At 34.6% G+C, this 20,632-nt stretch overlaps 1 protein-coding gene across 1 annotated transcript in view; it reads right to left on the minus strand.

Moving 5' to 3' along the window:
* The window catches only part of LOC126880958 (uncharacterized), a 36,761-nt gene extending 16,394 nt beyond the window's left edge, over positions 1-20,367 (minus strand). Inside the window, exons 1-3 of the mRNA XM_050645039.1 lie at positions 18,158-20,367; positions 17,191-17,866; positions 15,885-16,144 (exon numbers count right to left, since the gene is read on the minus strand). Of these exons, the coding sequence (XP_050500996.1) occupies positions 15,885-16,144; positions 17,191-17,866; positions 18,158-20,367 (3,146 nt within the window). The remainder of the gene's footprint in view (positions 1-15,884; positions 16,145-17,190; positions 17,867-18,157) is intronic.
* Positions 20,368-20,632: the final 265 nt, after the last annotated feature.

The following is a 20,632-nucleotide window of genomic DNA, read 5'->3' on the forward strand; positions in this document are numbered from 1 at the left end:
TCTGTGAAATAGGTCTGTGATTGTCTGTCTCCATCAACAAGGTAAGAAATTTGTCTCGATCCTTAACAGAGTAGGAATTTTAAAATCGATTTAGTTTCATTTTTAGATTGAAATCGTTGTTTTCGATGATAGTAGTTATTACATAAAAGTGTATAATTCATGTTCTAACATAAAAAAACGTTATAACATAAAAAAATATTGAGAAAAAGGGGGTGCCAATATTTGGAATGCATTATGATAATGTTTTCAAATATTGGCTCATGCATGCCAATTTTACGTTAACTGTATATTATTTTAGCTAATTTTTGGCACCGATAGGAATTAACAAAATTTCTTTAATTTAAGAGAAAATATGATAAAAATGGATCTAAATACTTCTAATAAAAACAAGAAAAGAAGTTCAGGAGTTCATAAACGAAAGGTGAGATGAAAAATAAAGTTGATTAAACTTACGACTTTTGTTAGGTAAACATGTATGGTCCCAGTCAATAACCAATAAATTTCAGATATTTAACAATAGAAAAAATATTTATTAAACATACGCTAAAAAAGTATATCTATTAGTCTTAAGTTGAAGTTAGAATTTGTCAAAAAGACACTTTCCGCAAAAATTATGAGAGTGCCAACATTTAGAAGAAGTTGGAATGTTTTCCTAAATGTTAACAGTATGGTACAAAAATGTAATTATTTTATTGAAATGAAACTTTTTAACCCGCTGTACTCAAAATTGAGAACACAATATTCAGTAGGTATAAGCCATTTTAATCACGTATACCTATTTTTTCAAAAATAGAGAAATCAAATAAACTTGTAACTATCAATTGCTTAAACGAAGTAGGCTTACTAAAACTAAATTTTTATTAGAATATAAAAATTGTCATAAAGTCATTCTGATAACAGTGTCTATTTTTTTTTAGATACAAAAAATACATATAATGAAGAACTGCTGCAGAAAGCTCTTGAGGAAGCTAGATAAGGTGTATCTAAGAAAATAGTTGCTGTGAGATATCCAATACCTAGAGCTACAATTTAATATAGATTAGGGAATAAGTTCACGAAAGTCAAAAAAGACAGGAATACGTTTCTGTCAGAAAATGAGGAACTAAAACTGGTCAATTGGATTATTGAAAATGATCAAAAAGGGTTTCCGAGGCGCAAAATTGATTTACAAATGGCTGTCAAATCATTTTTAGACGTAGAACATAGACCAAATCTGTTTAAAAATAACGTGCCTGGTGAATGTCGGTACAAATTATTTGTTTAACGTCATCCGGAGTTGTCAGAAAGAACACTAGAAGGAGTAACAAATGCGTCATCCGCTGTTTCCAAAAACGATATGAGAAGTTGGTGCAAACATATTGAAATCGATCCAAAAAAGAAAAAACTTTTTTCTATAGTTGAGTATCCTAAACGTATGTACGTGGCTCCGAAAGGCAAAAAATGTGTGTAAAATCAGATAAATCAAACATATTAATTTGTTTGATGCCGACTTAATAGACGAAATTAATTCTGATACAAGTGGATATTTATCTCACAACTGTAAATAATTTCACATCTTAAAAAAGTTTATATGGAAATTAAGGTGCCATCGTCCTTAACTTATTTAGTAATACTGAAGCAACGGTGATTTCAAATTTAATGATGATATTGAAAATATAGTCTGTTATTATCGACAAAAGTCAAAATATAGATTTACGTAACTTAAACTTTAACAGTGATATAATAATTTTAGAGGACGAAAGATTACATGAAATTAACCAATCAGAAACCACCAAAGAAATATGTACCAATGCAGTTAACTTAAATAGTACTGTAGAACATATTGGTACTAACTTCTTCTGACTACAAAACCAACGCCGAAAGAAAACAAAAAGAAAAAGAAGAAAAAGAAACGAAACAGAAAATAGACAGAAAAGACTATTGAAAGCTGCAGAAAGGAAGGAAAAACAATGATAAATCACAAATAAAAAATAAAACCCTAGTAAAAAACGGTATAACGAAAACAAAAAAATAATCAAAAGTTAAAACATCAACAATGAAAGAAAAACATGTTAGAAATTTAAATCAGGCATTAGGCGATGACGACTTTTTTACAGACATCCCAAGAAAGAATATTTTTCAGTATGATGGACTATGTATTATATGTACTGAAAAAATTTACGAATGTTTACTTGGTATCAAGTGCCAAGGATGCTCCAGAACATACCACATAAAATGTTTAGAGAAACAGAGTCTGTTCAAACAAGAAATAATTGTACCTATTTAGTTTGAGTATTTTTGTATTTTTTCTGATTTCGCTATATTGGCTTTGTATCTTTTTTTTTTGTTAATTTTTATTATTCTTGACTGTACACACAAGAAAAATGAATTCCATAAATGGGTGCCAACAAATGAGGCGCCAACATTTAGACCCATGCTAACAAATGAGGTGCCAACATTTAGACCCATGCTAACAAATGAGATGCCAGCATTTAGACCCATGCCAACAAATGGGGTGCTCATTATTGGGTTTACGGTGCCAACAATTAGAAAATCAGCTTTTTTGACTTTACTTCAATATTAACAAAGCTTATAGTTGATATGAAAGTAAATTAATTAATTTTTTCAAAACCTGATATATTGTACGTATCTCACTCCCAGACACAATTAGATAAAAATATTTTTAGAGTTTTTGCAAACGATTTTGTAATGAAAGATTCTTAAAGGTGCCAACTAATGGGTAGTTTACCCTATCTTAAAAGATTAGCAACGAAATACGAAATACATACTGTCTGTGTGTACATGCGCCCGGCATTATAAAATTTCACTCTCGATCGTAAAGAAGTATAACTTCAAAAAATATGTCGCGCAAGATCGAGAAAAGTAGCGGCACATTGTCAAGGAAAGGAAGCTACCCACGCATAAAATTTGGAGACAATGAATACATACTTGATCGAGAGAAAATATAAGTATACAGAACAAAATGGAAACAACATATAAAAAAGTGAATGATAAAATCGACTAACAACACCAATACTAAATTACAAATCTAAAGTGTAGTGAAGTATTAAAATAGGCAACTGAATCCTGAAACTAAGGAGAAGGGGAAGAAGAAGAAGTCCTCAATGTTTTTCGAAATGTTAGCGTTATGCACACCGAAATTAAAATTCCAACCGTTTCATTTTATGTTTTTTCTACGACCGTTTAATAACATGCTCATTATTCGCAATTTTTTCATAGATAATAGCATCCATTACTGTACCCGTGAGTAATATTTCATTACTCACTGGCTGAAGTTACTAACGGGTCATTACTCACGGGCTGAAGTTAGATTCAAGTGACGCATGCCACTTTTAATATTAATCGTATATATACTGCAAATAAAATTACTTAAAGTTGTTTATTTAATACAATAATTATTGTAATTTATATCAATAATTAACTTCAAAAAATTTTTAAAGGAATTTTAACTGTAACAATGTCAGTATATTTTTTACGTTTATATCTTGTTTACTAAAAATTTTGACGTTTATCATTTATTTTAGTGACAGTGACATTAGCTCATTTTATTTATGTTAATTGGAATTTATAACTAATATTGTGTTAATTTTTCAAGTTATATTGTGTTAAATATGTTATAATATATTATGTATAGGTAGTTATATTATTATATTATATATAATTAAATGTAAATATACATTATAACTATTGAAATACGTCCACCGACAACAGCCATTTCCTATTTATTAGATTAAATGACAGTAGGTACAAATTTAAGCTTATAATTTTTCGAAAACGAAAAGAACTTAATACTGACAACTTTCTAGTTGTATTTTAACAATAAATAATAATTTGGTAATAGTAGGCAACCAATTATTCAGCCACGTATTAGGGGTAAATAGCATTTAGGTATTCTTGTAAATTATTATAATTTAAATCTTGAGTAGTTGATAATTAAATTTTTTACTAATTAAAATAAAGAAAGGTTGTAGAAAAAGTATAGTATTCTACTCGCATGTAATGGCTATTACTCACTCTGATGAATTACGACACTCGCCTACGGCTCGTATCGCAAATTTCATCATCGTGAGTAATAGCCATCATTACATGCTCGTTGAATAATATACTATTATTAACTACAATATAATCATTCCTCTAAAAACACTCTCCTAACAAGTTACCTAATTAGGGCATTTTAAAGATTGTTTTCGAAATACTTAACTAATCTCGGGCCCATTTTCCATCAGTTGCAGCGATAAAACTCCTGTGTGAATTATTAGGAATCTTCTGTTGTCCTTACTAATTTGTCTCGCTCGTCTTTTCCCAATCTCTCCCTGTCTTGACCTGTAATCCAGTTCCCGGCAGTTCTCTTTATATCGTCACTCCACTCTCCAGTACGTTGGTGGTGGACCTCTGCTTCGTTTGTCCGCCAGCGGTCTCATTCCAATATTCGATGTTGTTGCCACATGATCTGCTCATCTCCATTTTTTTAGCTACATATTCTACTATGTCTTTGATTTTTGTTCTTTGCCTGATGGTATTATTTGGTATTCTGTCTCTCCTTGTGATTCCTAGCATGGTTCTCTCCATGGCCCTCTGGGTCACTCTTATATTTTCAGCTGACCTTTTCGTTAATGGTAGGGTTTCTGCTCTGTACGTGATTACCGACAATACGCACTATTCTGCAGTCCAAACCTATTCTGACATGTGTTTCTGTTACATCGGCGTCGTCAGGGCCGGCGATAACGGGCCTGCAAGGGATGCATTGCAGGCGGGCGCCCTTGTTTGGGGGGCGCCAAACTTAGCTTTTTCCTGTTGGAAAAAATACTAAAATAGAGAAATTAATTTTTTAAATGTGATTTAAATTCCTCATGATACCCTTAATCTGTGTCGGTTATTTTTGCATATTACACACGTAAATACATATACAAAAAATATACAACCGTAGAACTCCTACCATGTCAATAGTAATATAATTTATGATCAAAGCACAGCCGTCAAAGATATTATATTAAAAAAAAACAAATAACTCTACACTTATTATTCACGCTTTGCTTATTTTATTCAAATGTTTGTAAATTTTGTATCAGATCAGTAGTTAGGAGAGAAAATATTTGCGGCCCATCTAATTTAAGTATGTATTATGTATTACCTACTAATAACTTATGTAGTTAAGTATTAATCCCATATAACCATATTATTTAAAATAAACAGTGTGCATAAAATTTAGATTCAAAGCCCTTTCAGTTTAGTATCTATTAGGTGAATTTCTGAATAGAAATACATAACAGTTTGTCAATTTACTATGCAGTAAAATAAACATGATCAGTGTTGCATTGGCATTCAATTATTAATATCTATAAAATTCTTTTTGGTAAGTACTCAATACTATTATTACTGCTAGGGCGTAATTTTGAGAAATTATTATTATTTTTAAATAATTTAAAATAATTAAATTATTTTTTTTTATTTCGTTACCTAAATAAAAATGGAATCCAAAAAAAGTTATCTAGGGAGCAAAATATAAAAACAAAAGCTGAAAAAGAAGAAATTGCAAAAAAGCAATCTGGTTCTCTTAGCCAATTTTTGAGAAAGGTTAAAAGTGATGTTGTTTTGCCCAATGATGATGATTAAAACAAGGAGAATAAATTTTTTTTAAACCATTAATTACATCACAAAGGCAAACACAGACAAGTCGCCCTTTAGACACTAAATACCCTTCAGGTAGGTCAAATGGACCATACTCGCGGAAGTTGAGCATCAAGGTGACGTACCGATAGACGTGAGCTCGATAGCCACACCTTTCAGGCGCTCAGCCGTCGAGGAGAACAAAATTTATTTTGCCAATTCGACGGTTGAGTGACCAAACACACACAGTCCAGACATCGAGACACACACAGTATGGAACACACATTTTTAAGACACAGGTCCAAAGTCAAGTCATTAATAGGGAGAAGAGAAGTTCTAGCTATCCCTAAAATCAGGTGGCTTAACCACATAAAGTAACATAGAGGTTGTCCCATTATCCAGGACATCCAAGTTAACGTTCAGTACAAAGCCTCCTCACTCGTTATGTACTGCGATGAGAGGGGTGGTGGTATAGCTTCTTGGGGGGTCAGATAGGTATCACTCCATTACGGAGTGCGACCGGTTTGATTTTCAAACATGTGGGTCCAATGTTTTATTAGAACACACATATCCTCCGAGGCTGGGATTGTACAAGTATATATGTGTGGGGGGGGGCGCCTGTGCTAGTATTGCAGGCGGGCATCTGATACCCTAGCGCCGGTACTGGGCGTCGTCTACAAATTCTCATGTTTTGTGCAAGCACTAAATTTTTCATTATTTGAGTTTTGCTTGCGTTTATTCGGAGACCTACTGTTGACGCATCTTGTACCATTTCTTGAAGCATATGCTGTGACTCGCCGATGTTATCCGTGATCAGTTGTTTTCATCTCTTTTTGTTGTTGTGACCCCTTTGCTGTCCTTTAGTTTAAACATCTCTCTCCTTCCTTCCGATAATTTTCTTCGGAATGTTTTCATATTTTTAATCTTTTCAATAGTGTGAATTTTTTCACATCCTTTCTGCAGGAGAAGAAGTACCTACTCAATGTTTTTTCGAAATGTAAGCGTTCTACACACCGAAATTAAAATTCCAACCGTTTCATTTTATGTTTTATTAACGACAATATAATCATTCCTCTAAAAAACACTCTCCTAACAAGTTACCTAATTAGGGCATTTTAAAGATTGTTTTCGAAATACTTAACTAATCTCGGGCCCATTTTCCATCAGTTGAGCGATAAAACTCCTGTGTGAATTATTAGGAATCTTCTGTTGTCCTTACTAATTTGTCTCGCTCGTCTTTTGTCCGGTTGCGCTTTCGATTGTTTTAGATGTGTTTATCAGCAAAAGTATTAGTGGGCTTTGAGAACCTGGTTGGGATTTTGGAGATGGGATCCGCTGATAGGGACGGTGGAATGCCATTTTTCGGTTCTACGGTAATACGAAAACCGTGTTAGGGGACACCACACACTAACATCTCAACTACCGCTTATGGACATAAAAATAAAAATGTTGGAGGACAGGTTGATGATGATTGGTTATAGAGGGTGATCTTTTCCTTTTATACTTACTTAATGACACTTGAAAACAAAATTAGCTGTGTGACCAAATAAAAATCTATTATCTACGTAAATATTATGTACAGTCGCGGTCACTAAATAGTTTACACCTTCATTTTTATATTGTAATACCATTGTATAACTAGACCAGATAACTAGGATAAACAATGGTAATACTGTAAAATCGCAGTGTCGTACGGATTTACTAAATGTGAAATTAATTTATCAAAAATTTCGCACATATTGAAGAATAAAATAAAAATGATTTTGAGCCACAAATTATTTCGGTTTATTTAATAATGTCTACCAGCAACTCACGAAAACATAATCGAAATAATGATGGTAAAACACACAATGGTAAACGATATCGTAAGGCAACTGAGATTACCGACGACATACTTCCAAAGTAGATGGGGACTCCACAAGCACGACGAAAAAGGAAAAGACGTCGTTAGTGCTGGAGGGAAGGCTCATAAACCGGTAAATAAAAGAACGAGCTAGAAGAAAGTCATTGGACAAATTGTGGTACACGGCGACTAGATATAACTACATAGATGGTGAACAGCATTTGCCAAAACTCCAAACCCATCAAATTATCGTACAAAAACCCCTTTCATCAAAACACCCAGGATCAACAGCAATCTAAAACAAATCCTTTAATCAAAAATGATGTAAGGGTCGAAGATACTGCATGCTAGAGTATGTAGTAACACAAACAGTGAAATCCGCGAAGATTTTTTTAAGTTGATATAGTAAAAAAGTAGCAAGTGTGAAGTTCTTCTTCAAGTGCCATTTTCGCGACGGAGGTCGGCAATCATCATAGCTATTCGGACTTTGGAGACGGCTGCTGTGAAAAGTTCATTTGATGTACATACATCCGTACCATTCTCTCAAGCTGTCCAGCCACGATATTCTGCATCTCCCTATGCTTTTTTTTCTTTGAATCGTTCCCTGCGTAATAAATTGGAGCATGTTGTTTCTCTCTCCACGTATAAGATGTCCAAGATATTCCAATTTTCTGGTTTTGATGGTATTCAAGATTTCCATTTCTTTATTCATTTTTCTCAGAACCTTTTTGTTGGTATCGTGTTCTGTCCACGATATATTCAGAATTTTTCTGTACATTCACAACTCGAATGGTTCCAGTTTTTTCATTGATGTCGCATTCAAGGTCCAAGTTTCCATACCATAAAACAAAGTCGAGAAAACGTAGCACCTAACCAACTTAACTCTTAGCTCCAGCTTCAAATCTATTGTGCAGAACAAAGGATTTAGTAAAGACTGTAATCACTGGATAACAATGACACACCTACCTTATATCTTCTTCTTCTTCGCCTAGCCATTCACGTCCACATCTGAACAAAAGCCTCTTCAAGTCTTCCTTTCCATTGTTTTTGTTGTACGCTACATGTAGCCAATTTTTCCCGGCAGTTCGTTTCAGATCATCTGTCCATCTCATAGGAGGTTCGCCTATGGGTCTTTTGTGTTGGTATGGTCTCCAGGTTAGAATTTTTCTGTGCCATTTGTTGATTGTTAGATCGCTCCTAGCTACATGTCCAGCGTATTCCCATTTCAATTTTAATGATTTTTGTACCACATCGGTGACTTTGGTTTTCTGTCTTATCATGTGTTTGTTTTCCTGTCCTTAAGTGATATGCCAAGCATTGCTCTTTCCATCGCGTGTTGAGGGACTTTGAGTATGTTCATATTCTTTTTTGTGATTGTTAATGTTTGTGCCCCATATGTTAATATCAGAATAATGCATCCATTAAAAACTTTAGATCTAAGATGTAGTTGAATTTGCTGATTTCTTAATATATAGTTCAGTTTGCTGCCGAATGCTGCCCATGCTAACTTTCTTCTTCTTTTTATCTCTTCCGTTTGAATTTCCCTATTTAGTATTATTTTTTGTCCTAAGTATGTATTCTTCAACTTTTTCTATAACTTTGTCTTTTATTATTGTCACGGTTTCTTCGGAGTGCATGACTTTTGTTTTGTTTAAATTCATTTTCAGTCCTATTTTAGAAGATTCTGTGTGTAGTTCTGAAAGGTGAAGTAAGAAGTTTCTGAAAATGTCTGTAAGGTAGTTCTGAAAAAGGTAGTAACTTTCAGAACTACCTTACATACAAAACAAAAAACATGTATTTTACAAAAACCAAAAACATGCTGAATATAATTTATGTTTTGGTAATAACAAAAGTCCTCAGTTTTGTTGGATTACCCTGTCTAAAAACATTTAACCATCGCAAGATAATGGATGTAAATGAAGTGGTATTTCGAATGATATGATACGTGATGAAGAGTATAAAATTCTAAGAACAACCAATTCCCTGAGTAACATTATTTCCATATGGCGGGGATCAACACCATTTTTATCTTTTCGAAGTAAATAAAATTATTGTAAAATCATCCTAAATCCACGGTCAACTTATTTTTAATGAATGTTTGCAATTTGTCAGCTTTTCAAGAGCCCTATGAAACGTACTTAAAATTATGTACTTAATTTTGTTTAACATGAAGAAGTAGGTTAGTCTAATTGAGGGGTTAGTATGTAACAATAAAAATACTAGGCAATGATCCAAAGACGCCCGGGAAAAATAACGAATAGAAGAAACTATATAAAAAATGACAAACAAAATAGATGTCTTAATATTTTCAAAATCAAAAACTGTCAAAAAGAACCAAATGTAAAATAAAAATGAAGCTTGAATGAAATAAAAGAGAAGCAAGTTTGTTTGTAGCAAATATACAAAGAAAGGTTTTAATATTATATTAGTCAAATACTATGTATATAAAAAAGTAAATAAGTACTACCGTAAAAGTAAAATATCAAAAAGTAAAGTAGTAATAATTTTGTTTTACTCACTTGTTTCACATTTTCTTCATGAGGATAATTATTTTCGTCTCCTATACATTTAATATTGTTTTTTATGTTTTAAGATTTATATTTTTACTGCTCAGTTTGGTTCAAAACTAGCTACGTTGTTTGGTACAGAATAATATTTGCCTTGGGGCAAATAATTATGGATTATCACCATTCTTTGCCTTTATCCCTATGAGGCGCAGCTTCCACAATTACATTTCTCTTACATTTCTTTTACAATTACATTTCTTTACCTACATATCCTACCTAAGCGTCATTCCCCGTTCTTTAGTCTTCCTTTTCTATCCCTCCAAGGAGTCCGCAATTCAGCAATTCTTCCCGTATCCGTCTATCATTTACGACCTTCCATATATCCTCGATTTTATAATATACTGAGCATTGTTTTTACTGTCTCCATTAACTCAACTGGTTTTCTGACATATTTTTCATGTACTAAAGTATCCATCTCTTTTTGACATCCATTTCTTGAGTTAGTATTTTATTATTTTCCTCGGAGTCGTCAAATCTGATTAAAATCTTTTGCTTTATTTGCTTGATGTTTGGCTACTTTATACATCTTTGATCCCCTTATCTGGTATCAAATTCATCATATATTTATATGCGCTTTTGCTTTAGCTTTTGCTATTGCCACTTTCGCTTCCTTTTTAGCGAGCATGTATTTTTGAAAATCTATGTCCGACCTGTTTTCTTGCCCTGGTTTATATAATTTTTTCTTCTCTTTTATATTTTCTTAAACTGCGATTGGTTGGATTTCAATAGCAGCGCTTTCTCTCATGATCCATTTCAAATTATATTAGGGCTTTCTTTCATGTTCCAATACATTTTTGTTCTAATATTCTTCTTATCTATATCTTCTTCTTAGCCTTCAACATTTATTACTTGATTCTTTTATTTAGTTTCGCTTTTTTACTTTGATATCCAGCACAAGCAACTTAGGTTGTTGGGTTTCTGTCTCACCATAACCTTACAGTCCTTACATTTATGTATATCTTCTTTTCTTGTCATGAAATAATTTAGTTAAAAATGATTTTTCTACTGTTGTACGTAATAAGATGTCTATTAAGCTAGAATAGCCATGTCATAAGGGAGCTATGAGACTTACCCCATATTTTTTTGCTATTTTATTGCTAATTTATTACGCAAATTAAAAATTTATTGCTTCAGCCCCTTCAGAAAAGAGGTGGCTATTCCAGCTTAATATTAAGCTAGAATGGCCAACACTAATATTTCCGGAACGAAAGTAGATAGAGGGTAGCTTCCGTCGGCATATTTTATTGCTAATTAATTGCTGAAAGACAGGGTATACAAGAATTTACAAACTCACCCCTTCCAACCCCTACCGTTATCATTATTCCCCGGATTTCACATAAAGTGAAAGTAACCAGTTTAAAGATCTAAAACCAAGTGGATATTTTTTGCCAATTTATTTGTTGCAGGTCTACGCAAAAAATGAATTTTTTGCTGCATCCCCTAACGAACAACAATGGCTAATGCGGTTTACTACTTTAGCTACACTACCCAACACTCATATTTCAGTAAAGAAAGTAGATAGAGGGTCGCTTCCGGCGGTATATTTTATCGCTAACAAATTACTGAAAGATGGGGTATACAAGCATTTCCAAATTCTCCCCCTCCAACCCTACTGTTATTTTCATCCCCTTAATTTCACAAAATGTGAAAATAACCAGTTTAATGATCTAATAGCAAGTGGGTATTTTTTGCTAATTAATTGCTGCAGGTTTACGCCAAAAATTAATTTTCTGCTTCGTCCCCTAACGAACAACAATTACTATTGCGGTTTAATACTGAAGCTACAATACCCACCACTCATATCTCAGGCACGAAAGCAGATATGGGGTCGCTTCCGGCGGGATATTATATTGGTAATTAATTGCTGAAATATGGGGTATACCAGAATTTACAAACTCACACCCTCCAACCCCTACCGTTATCATCATTCCTCGGATTTCACAAAAAGTGAAAATAGCCAGTTGAAATACCTAAAACCAAGTGGGTATTTTTTGCTAATTAATTGCTGCAGCTCTACGCCAAAAATGAATTTTTTGCTTCATCCCCCAACGAGAAACAATGGCTACTGCGGTTTTATACTTGAGCTACACTACCCAACACTCATATTTTAGGAACGAAAATATATTGAGGGTGGTTTCCGTCGGTATATTTTATTTCTAATTAATTGCTGAAATATAGGGTATACAATCATTTACAAACTCGCCCTCTCCAACCAGTACCGTTATTTTCATCCCCTGCATTTCACAAAAAGTGAAAATAACCAGTTTAAAGATATAAAACCAAGTGGGTATATTTTTGTTAATTAATTGCTGCAGGTCTTCACCAAAAATGAATTTTTTGCTTCATCCCTAACGAACAACAATGGCTAATGCGGTTTACTACTTAAGCTACACTACCCAACACTCATATTTCTGGAAGGAAATTAGATAGAGGGTCGCTTCCGACGATATATTTTATCGCTAATTAATTACTAAAAGATGTGGTATACCAGCATTTCCAAATTCTCCCCCTCCATCCCTACTGTTATTTTCATCCCCTCAATTTCACAAAATGTGAAAATAGACAGTTTAAAGATCTTAAAGCAAGTGGGTATTTTTTTGCTAATTAATTGCTGTAGGTCTACGCCAAATATGAATTTTTTGCTTCATCCCCTAACGAGCAACAATGGCTACTGTAGTTTTATACTTAAGCTACAGTATCCAACACTCATATTTCGTTGATAATTGTCTTAAATGCCCATTAAGAATATCTGTACAGTTCAACATTGGTTTTTATAGAGATTTTTATACCGTCCCACAAGAGCCTATGTTAAATTGTCGATTTCCATTATCACATATCTGTAGCATGTGACCCAATGCCCAAATTTTGTATATCGTTTTCAATAACTAAACGGTAGTATGTATTGGCAGATTCTCTGCAATCTGTAGATTAAAAATAAAGTATACAACGTCCTTAAAAAACGAATATGCTAAGAGAGTTGACCATAATTTGTGCATTTATGCGTGCTAATAATAAGCTGCGAAAGAATTTTTTAAGCATAGATACCAAAAAATTAACGCAAGCGTTGTTTATTTAATTTTAATTTATTATATCTTTAATGTACATTAATACTTTGGGCGCTATTTTTTTGTTTCGTTGGGTCTTTAAAGTGGATGTTTTTACTTTTTGTGAAATTCAGGGAATGATGATAACGGTAGGGGTTGGAGGGGGTGAGTTTGTAATTTCTTGTATAGCCGATATTTTAGCAATTAATTAGCAATAAAATATGCCGCCGGAAGCGACCATCTATCTGCTTTCGTTCCTGAAATATGAGTGTTGGGTATTGTAGCTTAAGCTTAAAAACGTAGTAGTCATTGTTGCTCGTTAGGGGATGAAGCAAAAAATTAATTTTTGGTGTAGACATGCAGCAATTAATTAGCAAAAAATTCCCACTTGGTTTTAGGTCTTTAAACTGGTTATTTTCACCTTTTGTGAAATCCGGGGAATGATGATAACGGTAGGGGTTGGAGGGGGTGAGTTTGTAAATTCTTGTATACCCCATATTTCAGCAATTACTTAGCAATAAAATATGCTTCGGAAAGCACCCCTCTATCTGCTTTCGTTCCTGGAATATTCGTGTTGGGTATTATATGTAGCTGAAGTATTAAACCGCAATAGCCATTGTTGGCCGTTAGGGGATGAAGCAAAAAATTTATTTTTGGCGTAGACCTGCAGCAATTAATTAGCAAAAAATACCCACTTGGTTTTAGGTCTTTAAACTGGTTATTTTCACTTTTTGTGAAATCCGGGGAATGATGATAACGGTAGGGGTTGTAGGGGCTGAGTTTGTAAATTCTGTGCGATCTTTGATGTTACGATCTCAAATAGGGGCTGATTCTTTGTTTTCTAAAGGAGTTTTGACACCGGTTCAATAAAAAAAACTTAAACATGAGCAAAAAAGGAATAAAATGATGAATTAAATGAGGCGCAAAGAGGTCCACTTACCAATTCAATCCCTGCATTTGGTCTTCAAGAGGGCCCTCAGCTGCATTTAACACTGCACCAAGTCCATACACAAAAAAAGCCTTACAAACTAGGCTGTTACACCGGCAAACTAGCGAGCCGTTGGTTGTCGAGCAACTTGCGAGCCATTGATTGTAGAACAACTTGCGAGCCATTCATTGTAGAGGCACTAGCTTCTCTTACTTTTGACGAACACTACAAGGCTCCAGTTTTTGCACTCATTAAAGCAAACCTCTTTTATATCGCGATAAAAGGCAAAATAACTAGAGTTGGGACCATTTGCCTTCCTCGTGTAAATAAGTTAATTCAAATTTAAAGGAAAATACAACATTCTCCCCCACCAAAATGCAGCTTTAAATGGTGCATTTTAAAACTATTACAAGCTAATAAACTAAAAAAAAATAACCCAAGTCATGGCACTTTGGAATAAATCCCAAAAAAAATTAAACAATATAATACTAATAATAAGATCAACAAAAAAAAACTAAGGAATTATTTAACTAGGCAGAGGACACAGCTTTACCAGGGGGCGTCGAAGAATTCCCTTTGTGGTCTTAACATCTGCAACTCTTATAATTCCATCCTGTCCCGGAAATACTTGGGATATTCGTCCCAAACGCCATTGCGAGGGAGGGATATTATCATCCTTTATAAGGACCATCGTTCCGAGTTCGATAGGTTTTAAATTATCGGATGAAGTCCATTTACTGCGCTGATGCAAAGTATGCAAATATTCTTTGCTCCAGCGTTCCCAAAAAGTTTTATGCATTTGATTTATTAACTTCCATCTCATCAAATGAGATGCAGGAATATACGCTCCATCAAGAGGTTCAAACACAGCCGAAAGAGGTTCTAGATTTAAAAAAGTACCCGGCGTTAGAACTGACAAATCATTAGGATCAGAACTTATAGGGGTCAAGGGCCTAGAATTAAGATACGATTCAATCTGAATTACGACCGTGTTTAGTTCCTCATATGACAAGATCTGATCACCTATAACGCGAGCTAGGTGCGTCTTTACTGACTTTATTCCCGCCTCCCATAAACCGCCAAAGTGGGCAGCAGATGCAGCATTAAAATGGAAGGAAATATTTTCATTTGAAGCAGCATTTTTCCTGAGGTTAAGGTATTTAGCAGCGCCAACAAAATTACTGCCACGATCAGAATATAAATTATCAACCCTACCACGACGAGCTATGAAACGCTGCAAAGCAGAGAGAAAAGTCTCACTAGATAAATTACTAGCTAATTCTAAATGAAGAGCTTTGGTGGCCATGCAAACAAAGAGGCACAGATACACCTTACAAGATTTAGCTCCTCGATAGCGATTCATCACAACATAAAACGGTCCACCAAAATCCATACCTGAATTCAGGAAGGGTTTAACCTGGGAAATTCTAACTAGGGGTAAGTTACCCATTGGAGGTTGGTAATTTCTAGGATTGTGCCTCCAACACTGTATACATTTTGACAAAACCGAGCGTATAGCACGCTTAGGAGACAAAATCCAAAATGACTGGGCAAGCAAAAAACTAACTGTACGCAGCCCAGCATGACAGTATCGTTTATGGTAATAATCAATCAGCAAATAAGTTAATCGACTTTCGCGAGGTAGGATGCAAGGAAATTTCTTATCAATCGAAACAGACAAATATCTAAGACGACTGCCAACCCGTAATACTCCTTGATCATCGATAAAGCAGGACAACTTTCGAAAAGGTTTGGAAAAAACATTTCCCTCGAACTCCCTTTCAAAATATCGATGTTGAGTATATTTAACTAGCATAATCAACGACTCATAAAGTTCCTTTGAACTTAAGGGACCTTCTCTCTTATCATTGGGGAATTTTGAATTCCAAACAAACCTCAAGATCCAAGCTATAAGTCGTCGTATAAACGAGAAATCGGAAATGTCATTCAATAGATTCTCAAGAAAATTATCATCATTAACACAAGCCAAAGTTACCGTACGCTCCTCATCAAACATTTCAGCACACTCAGAAAAGCAACAGGAAGCGTCTGGAATGGGATCGGTGTTATACAAAAACTCAGGACCTGCAAACCAATGAGATTGCTCCAACATTAGAGCAGGTAAAACACCTCTGGAAGCCAAATCAGCGGGATTCTGAGCAGAAGGAACATAAAACCAACTATTAGGAGAAAGGCGTTCCTGTATACAGGGTGGTGAATCGGAGAACGGGCCATAGGAAACTCAATGTAAAATTCTAAAATGTTGAATTCCTGCTTCCCTAATTATGTTACATCAAAAGTCATGAGAAGTTATTTGTAGAGGATTGAAATCTGTATTAAAAACAGAAGTTACAATTGTTCTACGATTTAAACAGAGTCCAAAATTTTGAAAAATATAATGTATTTACCGCAGTAGGTATGTGTGGGCATGTTAGGTCGCACGTTACTATTTAACTGACAGTGAGCACACTATTGACTAAAGAAAATATCTTTATTATTAATACTTTCTCATTAACTGAGGGTATCTTATCAACTTTATTGCGTTTTAAACAATAAATGATGAAATAAATAAAAAAACTGACAGTTCAAATTGTTAATATAATAACTTCGTTGTCACCAAATGCAACCTTATACACATTATTGCACTGTGTGTTGTCTCACTTTGGCGTATTACTCTGAAAATTGTATTATATTTTTACAAAATTTTACATAATTATTGTTTGTAGAACAAAATTAACAGTTGTTTTCAATACAGATTTTAATTCTCTACAAATAGTTTCTTATGACTTTTGATGTAAAATAATTAGGGAAGCAGGAATTCAACAGTTTAGAATTTTACATTGAGTTTCCTATGGCCCGTTTTCCAATTCACCACCCGGTATATGAAACCCGGTTAGAAACAAAAGTTTTCCAACGATGAGGAGAGGATTTTATCCAACTTAGAGCTACCTGAGAATCGGACCAAGCTACAAATTTTGCGATTTTAAGTTTAGGATCTAATACTCTAACTACAAACTGCATGAGTTTAGATAGTAGAACTGCAGCGGACAGCTCCAAACGTGGAATGCTTACAGTTCTTATGGGAGCCACTTTTGACTTCGCGCAAACAAAAAAGACACAAACCTGACCATCTGGTAGAACAAAACGCAAATAAATAACAGCGGCATAACCCTTTTCACTACTGTCACAAAACCCATGTACCTCACAACAAATATACCTGGACACGAACATGCACCTAGGTATTTCAAGCTGTGCAAGGGATAACAGTTGTTCCTTATACTGGTTCCAAACTTTACAAATTGAGTCTGGAGGAGAGTCATCCCAGTCGATTCCGGACAACCATAAACGTTGGATAAGGTGCTTCGTGAACAAAGTCATGGGAGCTAGAAACCCTACAGGATCAAACACTCGGGCTAATTCAGACAACATACTTCTCTTAGTACAAGATTTGTCCAGAGCTGTCACTTCAGAAGAAAAACAATCCAACTGTGCATTCCATACAAGTCCAAGGATTTTTAGAGGTGACGAACAACTATTATCATCAAAGGAAATAGGTTTCTTACCAATATGCGACTCCGGTAGACCTTCTAATAATCGCATATCATTGCTCGACCACTTACGCAATTCAAACTGACCTCGAGATAACAAGGATATCAACTCATTCCGAAGATCTAGCGCAATTTCTAAGGTATCACCACCACACACTATATCGTCAACATAAGTACTCGTACGCAAAACTTCAGCGGCAAGGGGAAACTCTCTACCTTCATCTTCACTCAGCTGCAACAAAGTCCTTAAAGCAAGAAAAGGAGCAGACGATACACCATAAGTTACTGTTAATAGCCGAAATTCCTGTAACTCTTCATCAGGAGAGAATCTAAAAACAATCCTCTGATAATCACAATGACTTTTCTCAACTCGTATCTGCCTATACATCTGCTTAATATCCGTGGATAAGACATATTTATGAAGTCGAAAACCCAATAAAATAGTTAAAATATCTTGTTGTAGTTTCTTTCCAGTAAACAAGCACTGATTAAGAGAATTCTGATTTCCAATTCGAGCAGAAGCATTAAATACAACTCGCAACTTGGTAGTCAAACTATCAGGTTTTAATATAGCATGGTGAGGAATATAGTAACAAGATAATGGACGAGAAGTTTCTGACACAAGCTCCATATGATGCAAATCCAAATAATCTTTCATAAAGGTACAATATTCCTGATAAACACTAGGATTTTTCAAAAGCCTTTTTTCTAAGGAAAGAAAACGATTTACAGCTAACTCAAACATTCCTGGAAAAACAGGAGATAATTCCCTGAAAGGTAGAGCAACGGTATAACGACCAGAGCCGTCTCGACAAACATTCTCAACAAAATTTTTCTCACAAAGAATATCTTCAGGAGCTGAACATTCTACTTCAGGAACAGTTTCTAAACTCCAAAACTGCTTTACAGACTCCTCCAACGAAACCATTTGATCCACGTGACAAAACAACGAGGTGGCAGATGTCATAGGAACCGAACTACAGGGACCCATAAGGACATAGCCAAAAACGGTATTAAGAGCATCAGGCATACCTCTAGGAGTTTGAACTTTACCTTCTAATAATAACTGAGAAAAGATATCAGCTCCAAGCAATAAGTCCACCTTACCAGATAGATGAAACCGAGGATCTGCCAACTTTAAATTAGCAATATAAGACCAATGCCCAACATCCAAACTAACAACGGGTAGGTCCTCACAAATTTTTGGCAACACAAACGCCTCACAATTAAAAATAGGATCCACTCTATCCACAGGTTTTATCTGAAGATCAACTCGACCAACCACTGTACTTTTTATAGCACCGATACCTTGTACCGATAAGGTAGCAGAAGAATGTCTAATACCTAACTGACGAATACAAGACTGAGATACAAAAGAGGTCATGCTGCCCCCATCAATTAAAGCTCGAACAGGTTGATACAATCCACAACCATCCATAATTTCTACCACAGCAGTAGCTAACAAAACGCTCGAGTTTTTTGAGGTAACACTACCTAATGATGCAGCATGTGAGCTCAATGTTCCAGTATTAACCTGAGCATCAGAAGAAGCAGTAGTTGGAACGGCAGCAACAGAAGTAGCGCCTTGAGTGGCACTTTCAGAACTTTTAAAATGTAAAAGACTATGGTGGGATGAATTACAATGACAACAACGAGAGGTGACACTACAACTACGAGAATCGTGTTTTTCTAAACATTTAAAACAAAGACGCATTCTCTTACAAGCGTTGTACCGTTCATAAGGAGATTTATTTAAAAATAAAGAACAATCTTTTAAATGGTGATCGGCAGAACATAACGAACAAGGCGTCGCATTAGGCTTCGAAAAAAAACTATAGCGATTATTGACTTTAGAACCATTTTTATTTGCATTGTGTTTAGAAGGCGATTTATTTTTTCTATTAGAATCCTTGGGAGAACAAGGCGACAACAAGGATGAGTCAAACGAAATGCATTGACTTTCTAAGAAATCAGATAATTGAATAAAAGTAGGCATTTCACTAGAACCATGTAATAATTCAAAACGTTGGTGAGTCTCCTGGTCAAGCTTGGTGAGAATTTTGTAAGCTAACACAAAATCCGAAATTTTATAACCCAAATTTTCTAAAGCTGATAAATTTTCCGAAAAGGTATCAATTAAATTACTATAACTATCAGAATTCTTAAACATAGTTGCGGGAGCTTCTTCAATTTTGCACCAATGTGCCATTGCACGCAAACGTTTATTTAAATACCTATTTTTTAATTTATCATAAATCCTAATATAATTTTCTCTAGCTAAAGGCAGGGATTTAGCTAACCTTAAAGGAGGCCCTTCTAAACTTTGAATCAAATACGTTAATTTTTCCGTATCATCAACGTTAGGTCTACGGTGCACAAGCGCATCGAATAAGTCAAAAAAAGTAATTGCTGACGTAAAATCACCGGAAAATTTAACTAATTCTAACTGGGGCAAGCGAACATTACTAGGAGGTTGTACTGCATTCGAAGCGGCGATATTTTCCTCATTCTTTTGACTATTATCATCATCTTCAAAGAGATCCGCGAAATTAGCCTTGATCTGATAATAATCATTCAAAAATTGGGAACGAATAATGTCCTCAGAATCCAATTGAGCATCCGTAGGTTCAGAGTTCAAAAGATTTGTAACGATGTTCTGATGATTTTTATTAAAACTCTCCAAAACATCGTCTAATTCTGAGTACCGAACACGAAAAAGCGACTGCTTATGAACCTCTGTAAGAGCAGAATTGGATAAAGACAATAACGTTCCTAAATCGTTCATTGCCATTCTCCTTTGAAAGGTATATTTTTTCAATTTGTCAGCCATTGTGGAGAAAAAGAATAAAAATTTATTTAACGTAATCAACGGTAAAATTAAAAATACAAATAATCAACGATCCCCTGGTCAAGCTGCCACTGGCATAAAGAGAACGCAATTTTAACTATAAATAAATTCAAATAGCTAATATTTTACAAGTCTAATGACCTAAACAATTAAATTTAATAATTTATCAAAAAACAAGAATTTTTATCAAGCGGCCGCAAACTGATTTTAAAATTCGAAACTTACAAAATTCTACGTACCTATTGAA

Source organism: Diabrotica virgifera, chromosome 2 (assembly GCF_917563875.1).
Source record: "Diabrotica virgifera virgifera chromosome 2, PGI_DIABVI_V3a".
NCBI classification, from domain to species: Eukaryota; Metazoa; Arthropoda; class Insecta; order Coleoptera; family Chrysomelidae; genus Diabrotica; species Diabrotica virgifera.